General features: G+C 43.1%; 2 protein-coding genes across 4 annotated transcripts in view; both read left to right on the plus strand.

The window, feature by feature from the left end:
- LOC106568876 (solute carrier family 53 member 1) overlaps positions 1-8,126 on the plus strand; it is a 32,611-nt gene extending 24,485 nt beyond the window's left edge. Inside the window, exons 10-14 of the mRNA XM_045693983.2 lie at positions 266-460; positions 788-954; positions 2,864-2,994; positions 3,208-3,429; positions 3,527-8,126. Of these exons, the coding sequence (XP_045549939.1) occupies positions 266-460; positions 788-954; positions 2,864-2,994; positions 3,208-3,429; positions 3,527-3,581 (770 nt within the window). The 3' untranslated portion in view covers positions 3,582-8,126. The remainder of the gene's footprint in view (positions 1-265; positions 461-787; positions 955-2,863; positions 2,995-3,207; positions 3,430-3,526) is intronic.
- A 2,161-nt stretch (positions 8,127-10,287) lies between these two features.
- Positions 10,288-15,380, plus strand: LOC100196332 (tocopherol (alpha) transfer protein (ataxia (Friedreich-like) with vitamin E deficiency)). Of its 3 annotated transcripts, none has more exons than XM_014139498.3 (5): positions 10,288-10,529; positions 11,695-11,848; positions 13,765-13,958; positions 14,350-14,460; positions 14,708-15,380. In XM_014139498.3, exons 1-5 carry the CDS (start codon positions 10,485-10,487, stop codon positions 15,005-15,007), a joined length of 804 nt encoding a protein of 267 aa, XP_013994973.1. In that variant the 5' UTR covers positions 10,288-10,484; the 3' UTR covers positions 15,008-15,380. The 3 variants fall into 3 exon arrangements, with proteins under 3 accessions (XP_013994973.1, NP_001134833.1, XP_013994974.1); NM_001141361.1 differs by lacking the exon at positions 10,288-10,529 and adding an exon at positions 10,659-10,887 and having other exon boundaries at positions 14,708-15,376; XM_014139499.3 differs by lacking the exon at positions 10,288-10,529 and adding an exon at positions 11,102-11,270.
- The last annotated feature ends 341 nt before the right edge of the window (positions 15,381-15,721 follow it).

The following is a 15,721-nucleotide window of genomic DNA, read 5'->3' on the forward strand; positions in this document are numbered from 1 at the left end:
CGCATTTTATCCCGTTGATGTTATTCTTTGCATGGGTGTTAAGTGTTGGAGTCAACTCCAGCTAAAACTCATGAGGATATTGAATTCCTCTAAATAAATTCTATGTCCGATCCAACAGACAGGAATTGAAATGGAACGTATTAGGCAGATTGTATTGGTCGACTGATCATGTGCTTTGTGATAGGTGCTGGTGTTTGTCACTCCTACTCGTATAACGTGTGCTGAATTTGATTGTCTAATTCCTAATCGATGTGTATTCTGATAGGCGGAGGCGTGTGTCACTCGTACTCGTACGGCGTGCGGGCAGTGATCCAGTGTCTGCCGGCCTGGTTCCGCTTTGTGCAGTGCCTGCGGCGTTACCGCGACTCCAAGCGGGCCTTCCCACACCTGGTCAACGCAGGGAAATACTCCACCACCTTCTTTGTGGTCACCTTCGCTGCCCTCTACAGCACCCACAAAGGTATGGAGAGAACGTTTATAGCCATCTATAGGGATCTAAATGACATATCGTAAGTACAGAACTGTTTTGGGCCACTACGACGGTTGACATGCATATACCAGTGATTCTCATAAGAGGAGAGAGGATCCACAAACAATGGAACAACAAACGAGGAGAGATTGGTACAGTAATGGTATTTGCAATCTAACGTTTGTAGTTTATTCGTATGCACTACGTTGATTGATTGACCAAACGCTTGAATCGTTGATTGAGCGGTTGCTTTGTTGATTGATCAGTGATTTGAGTGATTGAATATGACCCTTGACCCCTATGCCTCTCCCCTCCTAGCTGTGCGTCATGAGGACACCCAGATCTTCTTCTACCTGCTGATTGGCTGTTCATTAGTCAGTTCCTGTTACACCCTGGTGTGGGATCTGAAGATGGACTGGGGCCTGTTTGACCGCAATGCAGGAGATAACACCATACTCAGAGAGGAGATCGTCTACCCCCAGAAAGTTAGTGTACACCTCTTGGTCATAACGACCATAATGACGAATATAAGATGGGTAGCGGTAATCGTCTATGTACAGAAATACACACACACACTGTTCGGGAAAAACATATGCCTCAAAGAGGAACAGAGAGGATGTAGGGCTGGTCGATATGTAACTCATTTGAATGTATGTTTCTGCGCAATATTCCAAATGCCTGTATCGCAAGAATCAAGTTTTTTAGTTTTCATGAGCGTTTATGTCCGATTGTTCTCATGTTGTCTTTTTGGTCTCGTCTCCTTCGTTCCTTCTCTGCTGTGTGTGCACCTTTCCATTTACACCAGCGATCGGAGTATAATGACAAGATGCTCATGTCTCCGCCCTAACAATGGGAGTGGGAGGCGGGAGGCGCGAAGGCAGTCAACAAGCTTAGGTCCGAAATAAGCCCATAGAAAAGCATTTGGCTTATTTGTGAAACCTCTCACTTTTGCCTCTTCCTCTGTTTACACACACACACACACACACACACACACACACAGACATCAAGCCCCTCCCCCTGCCACTCCCACAAAATGAGAGATCACTTCTTCCTCTCTGACAAGCAGTTTTAACTTGCTATTTGCATTTGAGGTTTGGTCCAACAGAATGGGTCATATGGACACAAACACATTGAGACATTATTTTACTGTAACAGAGGACAAGTTCACTTTTCTAACGATACCCTCAACTGCTCAAAGTTCACACAGAGCTAACAGTACTAAAACAGGAGTATCAATGAACGTTGATTCTGGAAAATTAATTCTCAGTGTCGCGCACGGCATCGCAGTACCGCTAGCAGCATTTTAGCCACAGACTGTTATACTAGTTGTCTAATTAAGCAATAAGGCATGAGGAGGTGTGGTATGTGGCCAATATACCATGGCTCAGGGCTGTTCTTAGGCACGATGCATCGCAGAGTGCCTGGATACAGCCCTTAGCCGTGGTATATTGGCCATATACCACAAACCCCAGAGGTGCCTTTTTGCTATTATAAACTGGTTACCAATGTAATTAGAGCAGTAAAAATACATGTTTTGTCATACCTGTGGTATACGGTCTGATATACCACGGCTGTCAGCCAGTCAGCATTTAGGGCTCGAACCACCCAGTTTATTATCTGTGTTTTATAAATGCGCAATAAACATAAAACACAATTTATATAAGGAATTGGCAACTCGTTCTCATTCTGAGAAAGAATGTAGGCCACTTGATTTCAACATCTGAACAAAGTGGACAGGCTAGCCTGCTGTTCAAACAGTTGGAGAAGGACAGAAGGGTGTGTTCATAACAATTAAACTGTTCTGCCTTGTTAACTAGCAAATAGATCCAAGTTGGCTAATCTTGAAATATAAAGATTAGCTGGCTACTCACTAGCTCGTGGGCTTGTGCTAGAGAGATTATGAGACCTGTTTTATAATGCCTGCTACAAGAGGTTAGTCATTATTAGTGAATGTGCTTTATACATGGTTCTGGTTAAATTTGTAACAAAATATTTTCCTCGACAAACCTGAAAGCCAGATCAGTGATTATTGCAACAACAAAAAAACAGGTTAAACTATTTTGATCATTTAATTATTTAATTAGTTGGTTTAATGGTTGTGGAAGGCCTAGGTGTATTTTCACAAGCCCTGAATTCATTAGATTACTGTTGACTGTTTGAAATGCAGTGGGTTTGACCTTTAATTGTACAACAAAGCTTATTTAGAAACGTATTTCGTAAATAGTCCAGAAGTTAGGAAATAAATGGAGATGTGATTTTTAGGCCATATCGCCCAGCCGTAAGAGGATGTCTGCTAATGTAGTAAATCATCGTTAAAATATGTTCAGGCCTACTATTCTTCTGTAATGTCAGAAGATGTGTATGTGATGATAATACAGGCGTGTGTTTGTTCAGGCCTACTACTACTGTGCCATACTGGAGGATGTGCTGCTGCGCTTTGCCTGGACAATACCCCTCTCCCTGAGTGGGATACCCTCAGCTGCAGACATTGTGGCTACCATCCTCGCCCCTCTGGAGGTCTTCAGGTGAGATTACATTATTTTATTCTCTCTCCTATATTTTCTTTGCATTCTCTTCCTTTCTCATTGAATTAACATTTCAGTCTATGCCTACTATTGTGGTAACTAGGTAGAGCCCTTCTGAAGGTTTCAACCGGCGACCATTTAACCACTAAATACCTCCCTCAACAACATTTCACTCGATTCTCCTCCTCCCCCCCCCCCCCCTCTCCACTGCAGACGTTTTGTGTGGAACTTCTTCCGTCTGGAGAACGAGCACCTGAATAACTGTGGTGAGTTCCGAGCCGTGAGGGACATCTCGGTGGCTCCGCTGAACGCTGACGACCAAACGCTGCTGGAGCAGATGATGGACCAGGAGGACGGAGTCCGGAACCGCCTGGGCAAGAAGAACTGGAAACGCTCCTACAGCATGTCCCTGAGACGGCCACGCCTCGCTTCCCAGTACGGTTAACAGCTGCACACACACACACAAAGCTACAGTATGGTAATAACGTATGGCTGTGTTCCCCTCTACTAAACTCTCTCTCTCTCTCCTCAGGACCAAGACCCGGGACACCAAAGTTCTCATGGAGGACACAGACGATGATACCTGACATCAGGCCAGACCCATTGCATCCATAGCATGGGTTCAGAACCTCTTTAAAGGACCACGTCCCTCGTAGGGGCATACCCCCTCCCCCCTCCTCCCCCATCAATCAGTCCATCGATCATTTGATGACCCGCCCCCTCATCAGTCCATCACAGAGCTGCCTATCTGCATCAACACACAGCGTGCAAAGACACGAATAAAGGCGTATACAGAGGATAACAACTGGAGACAAATATCTCACACACACACACACACACACACACACCTTGGAACAGCTACTTTTAAGCCACTTTGTTTTGTTACGTTCATGGACCATTTAGTGCTGAGTCGACGTCACCCGTCATTTTTTATATTTCATGGGGCATAGACGAAACACCAAGACTGTGTAAATGTGGATGTAAATATCAGGAAGAACAAACGGGGAACGGACTGTTGATTTCAAGATGGCTGAGAGCGTTGGACTCTGAACAGTGATCAGACACTCCTCTGCAATCAGTCTGGTCCAAGACTTTCTTATGCCCTTTTTTTTGATGAACATGATGAAGATTACTGTATTGATGTGGCTGTCCTTTCCATGTGTGATAAGTTCTTCCACGAATACCATGGTTTTTATTTTATTTTTAATTAAATTGTTATTTATGTGAGGGGAGAGATGCCTAAAACATTTGGTAGTGAAATGGGGGAGGTTCTGATTTGAGATGGCTGCTAAAGTGTCTGCCTAATGTTGCCCATAAGAACTGTTCCAAAGACTTGTTAGTAAGGGGGAGAGGAGTTTGTTCTAATGGTTCAGTATGGGTCGGTCTGAATATAAGGCTGATCAGAGACCAGTGCTTCAGGGCATCTCAATCCTCTAAAATGACATTGTATGTTCAAAAAACCCTCAGGAGGCTCTGATTGGACAATTCTCTCAAAACAAGCCCACCCCTTCCCGGTCTTCAGAACCTTTATAGGGAGGGGCCCTCCCATCATTGTGGAACATCCCCCCCCCATGTCTATTTCTATGGGCACAAGGACATTCCATGACAAAAACTGTTCACTCCCCCTCTTGATGGCGGAGAGGATTTTTCAGGTTTAAATCTTATTTCCTGTAATTCTACACATTCTGCCATGGGGTGAAGATGTTTTTGGCCATTTTAAAGCTAATTTCCTGCAGTTCTACATATTTTGCGTGTTCATGTGATATCTGAGTGACTCAAACATTACAACAAAATCAATGGGCTAAAAGACCTAGCTAAAAAAAACGTTAGCTGACATGGACTAGTTGATAAATAGCTCTAAAGGTCTGCAATGACTGACATAACAAGAGGAAAACTGATGAATCACGACCCAATTTCAAAATTGCACCTTGCGCATTCAAGAGTAATTTGAAAGCTAGACAATCGTCGTCGTCTTCGTCCCGCCGCCGACCCCTTTAGTTTGGGAACCACTGGTCTAAGCTACAAAATTTTAGATAGACTTTATAGCGTAAATGGAAATGTAAGAACGTTCTTAAATGAAATCATATCATTTAACAGTCCTGTTTGTAAGCTTTCAAATGATATCACACTTTTTTCCCAGTGATGTGGACGTCTCATGGAAGGTTGGGGTATGCAAAATGGGTCAGCTTTGAGCACCTCCATCTCCTGAATGCTTTGACATTCAGGTCCAAAAAGTCACTTTTCCGACCACTTCCACCATGGGCAAACATGAATGAAAGGTTTTGTTCCAATCAAAAGGGGTGCAGTCAGAAAGTGATTGGAATCACATGGAACGACCCCTATACCAATATGGTTCAAATGTAGCATTGTTTACTTTCATGCCAAATCTTGGATGTCTTCTTTTTATTTACTAGTGTGAGCTAACACAGTCTCTCTCAGTAAGCCGTGGTAGGTGTGAGAATGACAGAATTTACGACTATTGCTCTTAGAGCTAGCCAAATATCTGAAACATTCCATTGAGAGCTGGGCTGTGCTTCCAAAGCGTAACGCTTCAATAAAAGCCCATTTATTCTTGATCCGAAAATGTGGTCGGAGGCTCCGTATGGAGGGTGTGATGCAATTGCGGACCATCCGGAGACACGCAGAGGCCAAATTGAGCTCCGTACAGCGTCACCGTGCACCTCGCAAATTTTGTAACAATGCGGATGGCTCCGTATAGCTCCATACACACAAACTCACTTCCTTGACAACTTCCTTCACAACAGCTCTGCGCTGCTCCGCGAAGCGCAAGAATAATGAACGCCCAGACTTCTGCAGAGGCCGCGTCACCGTAGGATGCTGCACGGCCAACGCAGACGTCAGATTGATCCTTGCAGCACCTTTTCCGTATAACGCACAGCAGATAGAAATGAAATCTATAGAAAAGATATTTCACTATTAGGGCCCTTACTTTTTCTTGGCCGTGTGACATTCGTTTTTTCTAGAGAAAATCACATCCTAAGGGTGCCACCAGCCACCTGTGATACCTACGTCTGTTCTAGACATCCTAGTTCTATATGCAATGTTGTGCTGCTTTGCGTCCACTAAGCACCACGGCCCAGGTCTGTTCTGAAAGCCCAGCTCTCTTCCATCAGTAGGGTCAGTTTCCCCTGACTCTGTTATACTTGGGGCCCAGCGTTTTTCCTGCTCAGGTGTCAGTTTGGAAAACTCCTGGTCCTTGCCATCCCATTAGATCGCAGGGCTGAACACCCAATGCCAGTTAGGAGTGAGGTGTCATGTGTATCTGGGGATGTGCAGGGGTTGGCCTCTTCACCTGCCCTTAATATTAGTAGTTGTTGAATCTGCTGTAGAACAGCATATTTCTCTGTAGCAGAAATCGAAGTCATTCCATCCAGACAGTTTTTTATTTTTACGTTTTATTCCTAGCCTTGGATGTGTTCTTAGCTCGGACACTTCTCACTTTGGGGGGAGAATTGTTGAATGTATCATTCTGTTAGTAACTCCAGCCAAGAAATGCAATGTGTATGCTCTCACATAAAGACTCCAAAGAGAAGGGTCTGCATTGGCTCACCTACGGAGACTTGAATATTAGAATGCATCTAATGCGTTTCACAGTTCTAATGAAGGCAAAAGCTTTAAGCGTTCTGCTCTTACTGAGTAAGAACCATTTCCCAGAATCCCTCCCTTCCTAAAAGCCACCTGAGGGTTTTAACCCCCACTCTGTATAACCAGGTAGATTTACTAACACTGTAAAGATATAAGCAATCGTATAGGGCGGACTCCTAACTTGATATGCCCAGATAACTTATCTCCCATTGATATCAATGCACGATGTTCAAAGGTTTGAGTTAACCCAAGTATATCTCAGGTTAGGATTTGGCCCCTACTTCTCAAGCTGCGTTTCGTAGTTCATAGGTCAACTGTAATGGTGATTGTGGAAAGCCTGATGGAGCTTAAATGTGGTGTGGGGGAACTAGTCTTAAATAACGTGGTGAAGGAGAGAACCAAGAGAAGACAACATGGTGATCTATTAGTGTCTCAGTTCCAAGTAACACCTTATTGCTGATATAGTGCACTAGAAGTAGCATGCAATATTTGAACTGTATAGGGAATAGGGTGTCATTTGAGATATGCCCCGTCTTTTTACGGTTGAGCTTTCCTGTCGGCCTTGCCCAGCTCAGATGGGATTCTCCACAGAGGCCCATAGACTTGAATGGAGCTGGTGAACAATAACGGCCATGCGTAATCCCTGTTAATAAGTCTTAATAAGTGTTGAGCAATGTTTGTACCCGAGGGAGGAGGGGACCCCAGTGTCTCAGGGCAAACTGTTGATTTTCATTGGGCCTCAGTGCTTTGTAGATCAATGAGTCAATATTTAACTAGATTCCACCTCATCCGATTTGTCCAATTTCTGACCAAAATAAATGATTTGCCATAAATGTGTACCTACTTGCGCACTTTAGCTGCTATATAAGAACCATTATCGACACCGCATAAGCGAGCGATTCATTTGTTTTTTTTTTCCATGACGAAAACGCGAAAGATGGGGCACAACTAGTAACGAGTCAACACCCTGTGTGACCTTGGGTCCCCCGCCCGTTAAGATGGTGATGCCCATCTGTTGTTACATTTTCAGATATTGTGGTCTCTACAGGTCTGAAGACTGCACCTCTCTAGGTCAACCAATGGACCTAGTGGGGGAATAAGCAAATATTTATCATTTTGTTACATTCCTAAAGTAACGTCCACACCCTTGAGAGAGTGATATGGAGGGCCCACACACAGAGATATTGTAAATATACACACACTCTGAAGTGCTTACACACACCCTGCTTACAAGCATACCCTGTACACACACTCACCTTGCTTGGAGTATGACCCAGCTGATCAATGAATGCTAAGATTGGAGTTGCGTTGGACCCATTTCCCTGTCGCTTCTCATTGGATCACTGAATCTCTCAGAGCTGTCACTCAAATGGATCCTCCCATGGAAGAAGAGTGGAATCTACTGTAGCAAAAGCCTGGACCAAAACAAAGCGCTTTAGAATGTTTTGTGAAACGTAAACCATGTTTCCCTTATGCCTAGAACGTTATAAAGACTTTAATAAAGACCCTGTATGGATTTTATGAAACGGACGACACTTACATGTCCCATGTGTCCCGCGAGCGTTGTTTTATGTTCCAGTTTTTGGACATGCTCGCCCTATGTACTGTCATCGTACCCTGTACTTCTGGTCACTAACTACAACTTTAAAGGAGTACTCGTCATGAGTACTCGTTGGCATTCTCTGCTAACTTAGGCGCCTGGATCGCCTCCCTGACCCTGTTATTCTGTTTTTGAGTTAAAAAAAAATATCAAACAAAAAATGACTGGACTCGTAGCTCTTTATTTCTATCCTTCTGTACTTGTTTATGTCCTCTTTATTCATTCTCTTCCGTAATTTCTTTGTCCAGCAGGTGCTGCTGTTTCTATGACCTCGCGAGGGCATTTATAATGTTTGAATGTAGATTGTTGTGAATATTTTCCTATACATTTTGGTTTCTTTTGCATAGGGAGGTGTCAAAGAAATGTCTTCTTATAGCTACTCAAAGTAGTAGTTTCATGTCCATGCTTGGCAGGCTGAAACCTCCCATGCTTCTCCTATAAATGGAAAATGTATTGTATAGGCCAAGGTCAGCCACAGATTTGACACCAGAAAACATGCCCATGCCTATTTGGGATGTCCGCTACAGCCCTCTTGTGTGGAATGCCAAAGGATACAATTATATGACAGATTGTAGAGACAAAGTAACATTTTATGGACACTTTTGTAACGGTACACTCTGCTTTTTCATTCTCTGGAAGTATTTAATTCAGTTTGGGGAGTGATCCATGACCAAATAGATACACTATATATACACAAAAGTATGTGGACACCCCTTCAAATTTGTGGATTCGGCTATTTCAGCCACACCCGTTGCCGATCGGTGTATAAAATCGAGCACACAGCCATGCAATCTCCATAGACAAACATTGGCAGTAGAATGACCTTACTGAAGACCTCAGTGAATTTCAACGTGGCACCATCATAGGACGCCATCTTTCCAACAAGTCAGCTCGTCAAGAGCTGCAAGTGCTGTTATTGTGAAGTGGAAACGTCTAGGAGCAACAACGGCTCAGCTGCAAAGTGGTAGGCCACACAGGCTCACAGAACAGGACCGCCGAGTGCTGATTCGCGTAGCACGTAAAAATCGTCTGTCTTCGGTTGCAACACTCATTACCGAGTTCTAAACTGCCTCAAAGCAACATCAGCACAATAACTTTGTCAAGAGCTTCATGAAATGGGTTTCCATGGCCAAGCAGCCACACACAAGCCTAAGATCACCATGCGCAATGCCAAGCATTGGCTGGAGTGGTGTAAAGCTCGCCGCCATTGGACTCTGGAGCAGTGGAAATGCATTCTCTGGAGTGAGGAATCACGCTTCACCATCTGGGTTTGGCAGATGCCAGGAGAACGCTACCTGCCCCAATGCCAACTGAAGTTTGGTGGAGGAGGAATAATGGTCTGGGGCTGTTTTTCATGGTTCGGGGTAGGCCCCTTAGTTCCAGTGAAGGGAAATCTTAATGTTACAGCACAATGACATTCTAGACGATTCTGTGCTTCCAACTTTGTGGCAACAGTTTGGTCAAGGCCCTTTCCTGTTTCAGCATGACAATGCCCCCCGTGCACAAAGCGGGGTTCATACAGAAATAAGTTTGTTGATATCGGTGTGGAAGAACTTGACTGGCTTGCACAGAGCCCTGACTCAACCCCATTGAACACCTTTGGGATGAATTGGAATGCTGACTGCGAGCCAGGCCTAATCGCCCAACATCAGTGCCCGACCTCACTAATGCTCGTGGCTGAATGGAAGCAAGTCCCCGCAGCAATGTTCCAACATCTAGTGGAAAGCCTTCCCAGAAGAGTGGAGGCTGTTATAGCAGCAAAGGGGGGACCAACTCCATATTAATACCCATGATTTTGGAATGAGATGGTCGACGAGCAGTTGTCCACATACTTTTGTATTGTGTATTATAAACTGGGTGGTTCGAGTCCTGAATGCTGATCAGATGTATACCACGAGTATGACTAAACATTTTATTTTATGTTGGTAACCAGTTCATAAGACTGGGTTTGTGGTATATGGCCAATATACGACGGCTAAGGGCTGTATCCAGGCACTCTGTGTTGCATCGTGACTTAGAACAGCCCTTAACAGTGGTATAAATGGCAATATACCACACCCCCTCGGGCCTTATTGTTTAATTAGCCCGAGTTATTAAGTGTTTGAATTGTAGCATAACAGAACAATTTATTTATACGAATAACAGCTCGTTGGCCTATTCCACGTTTTCCACTGTCTTGCCTTGCTGCAACGTATCATGGCAGTAGACTTTAGGTCGAGAAGTACTTGAAAACAAAGGTTTACCCCTCACCACCAATAGGCTGTACAGTTGCCTTGATTTCATCATGTTTGTTGACACGGGCTTCGATTATTTGCTTAGTTGCACAGCGGTGAGTAGGGCCTAGGTGAGCCGCATGCGGGTTGAAGAGCAGAAATGATTTCAGTTGCATTCTGATTGCATGAACGGAAGTTTCTCCATTCTCCTCGACGTAAATAGAGTAGCCTGCTTTTGTGTGTGGTGGGCGGGAAATGTCATACAGTTCCGACATGTCTGTAAAAGAGAATTATTACGAAGGAGACCTAAATAGCTTACCCGACGACTCCAATGTTGTCCAGCGTTATTTATTACAACTGAGACAGAGGGCACAGAAAGACATCATCGACCCGCAGGACAGGTTGAATTGGTCGGACAGTTTTCTAATAAAGTTTCTGAGAGCGAGAGACTTTGATGTTGAGCTGTCACTGAAGGTTGGTATCCGCGGTGGGTTAACTATTGTAAAATCTAACTATTTAGGACATGTTTTCAATGTATTTAGCAGTTGTTTAGAACTTGGAATCAAAACTGTCAGTGAAGGAGAGTTGGGTCGATGCCCCCAAGAACAATGTCCCAATTGCTTACACAAAAAAAACAGTTTGGTAAACATGAGGTATGTGGACGATGGTCACACATAGTTTGCCTATGAAGGGAAATGAGTGACAGCATTTAACACTTTTTAAGTTAACGTTATTTGATTCAATGTTTTTAGAAAAGAGGCGCTTTTCCCAAGTACTGGGGTAACTGACCCCCCTGTTGTAGAAACATCTCAAGGATGATAAATGGAAACAGGATGGACCTGAGCTCAATTTTGAGGGTCTGAATAGTTATGTAAATAAGGGATCTGTTTTAATTTTATATATATTTGCAAACATTTCTAAAAAACCTTATGGTGTATTGTGTGTAGATTGCTGAGGATTTTTTATGTTTATTTCTAAATGACAAAAGTATTATATTAACTTACCTCCGAATCGTTGCTAGCGACTTAAAAAAAAAATGTAGATGAGACGGATAATTTTTTTTTAAATTCTTTATTTTGATTTCAATCTCAAAAAAAGTAAAAGGTGTAGATCGTTCTCTATCCTCCCGTTTCAGAATGTCATTTTCATTGTCATGCTTGGTTCAATAGCTTGACATGATTTGACAGGCTGACCGCTGGCTGTTTTTCTGTTTGCAATCTAAAATATGTTTTCTTTCCCATCTTTCTTTCTCTCGCTTCCTCTCTCCCTCCATCCTTATAGCTACTAATTAATTACCAGCGTTGGAGGAGAGAGTGCCCAGAGATCAATGCCAACCTGCACCCGTCCTCTGTCCTGGGACTCCTCCAGAATAACTACCATGGAGTGCTGAGGGACCGGGACCTCAGCGGCAGCAGAGTGCTCATCTATAGGATAGGTTAGTTCTCATCTATATGGTCTGATATGGTGTGGTCTCGGTGTCAGGCAAGGCAAATGGCACAACTGCATAAAACCACCTAAAATGGTATTTAGTACTTGTAGTATTTTATTAGGATCTCCATTAGCTACTGCTAAAGCAGCAGCCACTCATCCTGGGTTCCACACAAATCATAACATAATAAATAACATTAGACAAATTACAGCTGAAGGACATAACTACATGCATTTAAAATAAGAATACACACGTTCATACATTTGCCTTAGCATTCCATGCATCATGTACTCATAACGGCAATACTGCAGCCATTCATTTTTTCATGTATTGCAATCCTACTGTTACAATTGCTTTGTTTAAGCAGGTCCAGATATCCTAATCTCACAGCATCCTTGAATCCTGATATCCTAATCTCACAGCATCCTTGAATCCTGATATCCTAATCTCACAGCACCAGTTCTGTAGAGAGCATTTCACAACATCAGGAACAATCTGTGTCATTGGTTCATAATCATGTGACTCATAGATGCTACTGAACACAAATGTAACACACGAAAACGCAATAATCATGTGGAGTTTCACCAAAGTCGTTAACTCCTCATCTCCCCTGCCACATATCATTTCGTATGGAGTTGCTGTAACGGGCGTCGTAAGGATTGGACCAAGGTGCAGCGGGAACGTGTATACTCATCTTCTTTATTAAATCAAAAGAAGGAAAAACAAACATATCACGTATACAAAACAAAGAACGACACTAAACAGTCCTGTCAGGTGCACAGACACAAAAGAGGAAACGACTACCCACAAATCCCATTACAAAAACACCCCTATACATAGGACCTTCAATCAGAGGCAACGAGGAACAGCTGCCTCCAATTGAAGGTCAATCCAATGAACTAAACATAGAAATAGATAGACTAGACTGAACATAGAAATACACTAACATAGAACATAGCCCAACAAAAAAAAACGGAACACATAAAACAAACACCCCTCTTACATAAGTACATAGCCCAACAAACCCCGAACCACATAAAACAAACACCCCCTGCCACGTCCTGACCAAACTACAATAACAAATAACCCCTTTACTGGTCAGGACGTGACAGTTGTACGTAAGTTCACCCCTTCTGTGTTCCCCTGATGTGAATGCAGCAACCTTCAATTGTATGGAGTTTCGGTCTGCACTTCACCAAATTCCCCTGACGTGAATAAAGCTACCTTAATTCACTAAATTCCCCTGACATGAATAAAGATACCTTGTCATCTACAGTTACCGCCCACAATGTGTATCCTGGGGTTACGTAATCTCTTGAATCGTATGGAATTGCGCCGAAGTTTCCCTCCTGCTATGTCCCCCTAACGTCAACGCAGCAACCTTGAAATGTACTTTGAACATTATTCATTTTGATACATCGGCCCATGGCACAGGGCTATGTGAGGTGGCATACCTACTGTATTTGGTTTAATATAGTATACTCTATAGTAGGTGTATTCAAATCTTACCCTACGAGATCCAGAGCACTGCTAGTTTTCTGTTCTACCTGATCATTAATTGCACCCATCTGGTGTCTCAGGTCTAAATCAGTCCCTGAATAGAAGGGAAGAATTTATAAAAAGCAGTTGAACTGGCTTCGATGTCAACATTAGAATTGATGTACTCTACAGCAGGGCTCTCCAACCCTGTTCCTGGAGAGCTACCCTCCTGTAGGTTATGCTCCAACCCCAGTTGTAACTAACCTTATTCAGTTTATCAACCAGCTAATTGTTAGAATCAAGTGTGCTAGATTAGGGTTGGAGTGAAAACTTACAGGACGGTAGCTCTCCAGGGACAGGGTTGGAGGACCCTGTTCTACTGGGTCATTTGAGAAGTTGTCATTTTTAGATGTCATTTGCAATGTGTTGGCTTGTCTCCTCAGGTCAGTGGAACCCTAAAGACTTCACAGCTTACGAGGTGTTCCGTGTCAGTCTGATCACATCTGAGCTGATCGTCCAGGAGACAGAGACCCAGAGGAATGGACTGAAGGCCATCTTCGACATGCAGGGATGGTGCTTCGCTCATGCCCTACAGATCAACTCCTCCCTGGCAAAGATGATGTCCTCTGTGCTCACGGTAGGTTATAAGTTGAACTTGGTTGTGTTCATTAGGACACCCAATGAAAAATGTTTTTAAAAGTTTTGCAACTGAAAACAAAAATAGTTTCCTATTGAACCATTGCAGGTAGTCCCTCCCTGTTTCAGTCTGTTATCTTTAGTTTGGTGCCTAATGAACAGAACCCAGTATTACTGTTTTTAAAGGGCCCCTCCACTGCTTTCAGAAATAATCTTAGAATGATCAATACTTTTGAAGGTTAGGGTTAGGTCTTGATCCAGAGTTGTCTGTATTGCAGATATCTCATGTTACTCTTACAGAATATAGCTACATACTCAATAGCTATACTGTGAATACGCCTGTAATAATAATAATACTGTAATAAGCCTCTGTGTAAATGTGATCTTGTCAGGACTCGTTTCCTCTGAAGGTGCGAGGGATCCATCTGATCAATGAGCCCATATTCTTCAGACCCGTCTTCGCCATGATCCGTCCATTCCTGACTGATAAGATCAAACAGCGGGTCAGTCACCATTCTTATGTTCTTGCACTATGACTTTTGCTTCACCTGGATACAACTTTCATACATTGTCAACAGGAGTGATGGAGATGATGATAGTGACCTCAAGATGTTGTTTAGAGCAGGTGCTTATAACCCATTATGATAATGAGGATAATGCTGCCTCTGATGATAATAATGACAACAATTACAATGTTGATCATGACAACTGTGATACTAATTCATGTCAATTCCCTTCTCTTACTCCTAGATCCACATGCACGGCAGTAACTTCAAAGAGACTCTGAGTGGCTTCTTCTCCAAAGACATCCTCCCACAGGAGTACGGGGGCAGTGGCCCCTCCATGGAGGAGGTGTGTCAGGAGTGGACCTCCCACATCCTGCAGTCTGAGGAACGCCTCACCCAGCTCTCCACCTGCCCTGCAGGAGATGAGGTCACCCCAGACCCAGAGACAGAACCTGATCCTGACAGCCTACAGCTCCTGACTCCAAATGGACTACACATCCCAGAGTGCATCTCAATGACCAACCAACAACGACACAACTCGTAGCATCCTTCTGAAGTGGATGAGGTGCACAACTTCAGCCCTCGAGGTCCAAGATTATATGCAAGTTTACTACCAGTTTCCTGGTTAAGTTTGTCAGTTGATGATGGTAGGACCAAGTGCTCAAAAGAGTTGAGTACATTGTGTTTGGAATTAGACCTAGACTACTTTTCTCTATCTCCTGTTTTATGGGTTTTAAAGTATATTAGCAGTATACAGCCAACTGTCTGTTACCATAATGTGTTATAACTAAGACCAAGCTTAAAGATGTATGTTTTAGCTATTTGTTCAATTTTGTGAATGTCTACTGTATTAGAGACTTGTATTTTTATACTATAATTGGTGTTTTAATTATGAAGATTAAAGGTCAATTCCACCACTTTTCAACCTCATTTACATTATCTTCAGCACAATACCAGTGTCTACATGTGAAAACGGCACATTTCTACATTTTGTAGAAAGAAAATATAAAGTTCTAGCCGATTACATCTGAGATCCGCAGTGACGTGGGGAGCATGAAAATACCCTCCCTCTGGCTAGAAATACTTTACAAGTTTTGAAATACACTTTTTACTCTACCCTGTGATGTCACAAGCTAGGTTTCCATCCAATTTGCAAGAGATGTTCATGCAAATATTATAAAATCTGTATTAAACAAATATGCACATTTTCCCACCAAAGGTTTGTTTCCATCAAAACAGATTTGTTGCAGAGAAAAGG

The sequence above is a fragment of the Salmo salar genome, chromosome 14 (assembly GCF_965601325.2).
Source record: "Salmo salar chromosome 14, fSalSal1, whole genome shotgun sequence".
In the NCBI taxonomy this organism is placed as follows: domain Eukaryota; kingdom Metazoa; phylum Chordata; class Actinopteri; order Salmoniformes; family Salmonidae; genus Salmo; species Salmo salar.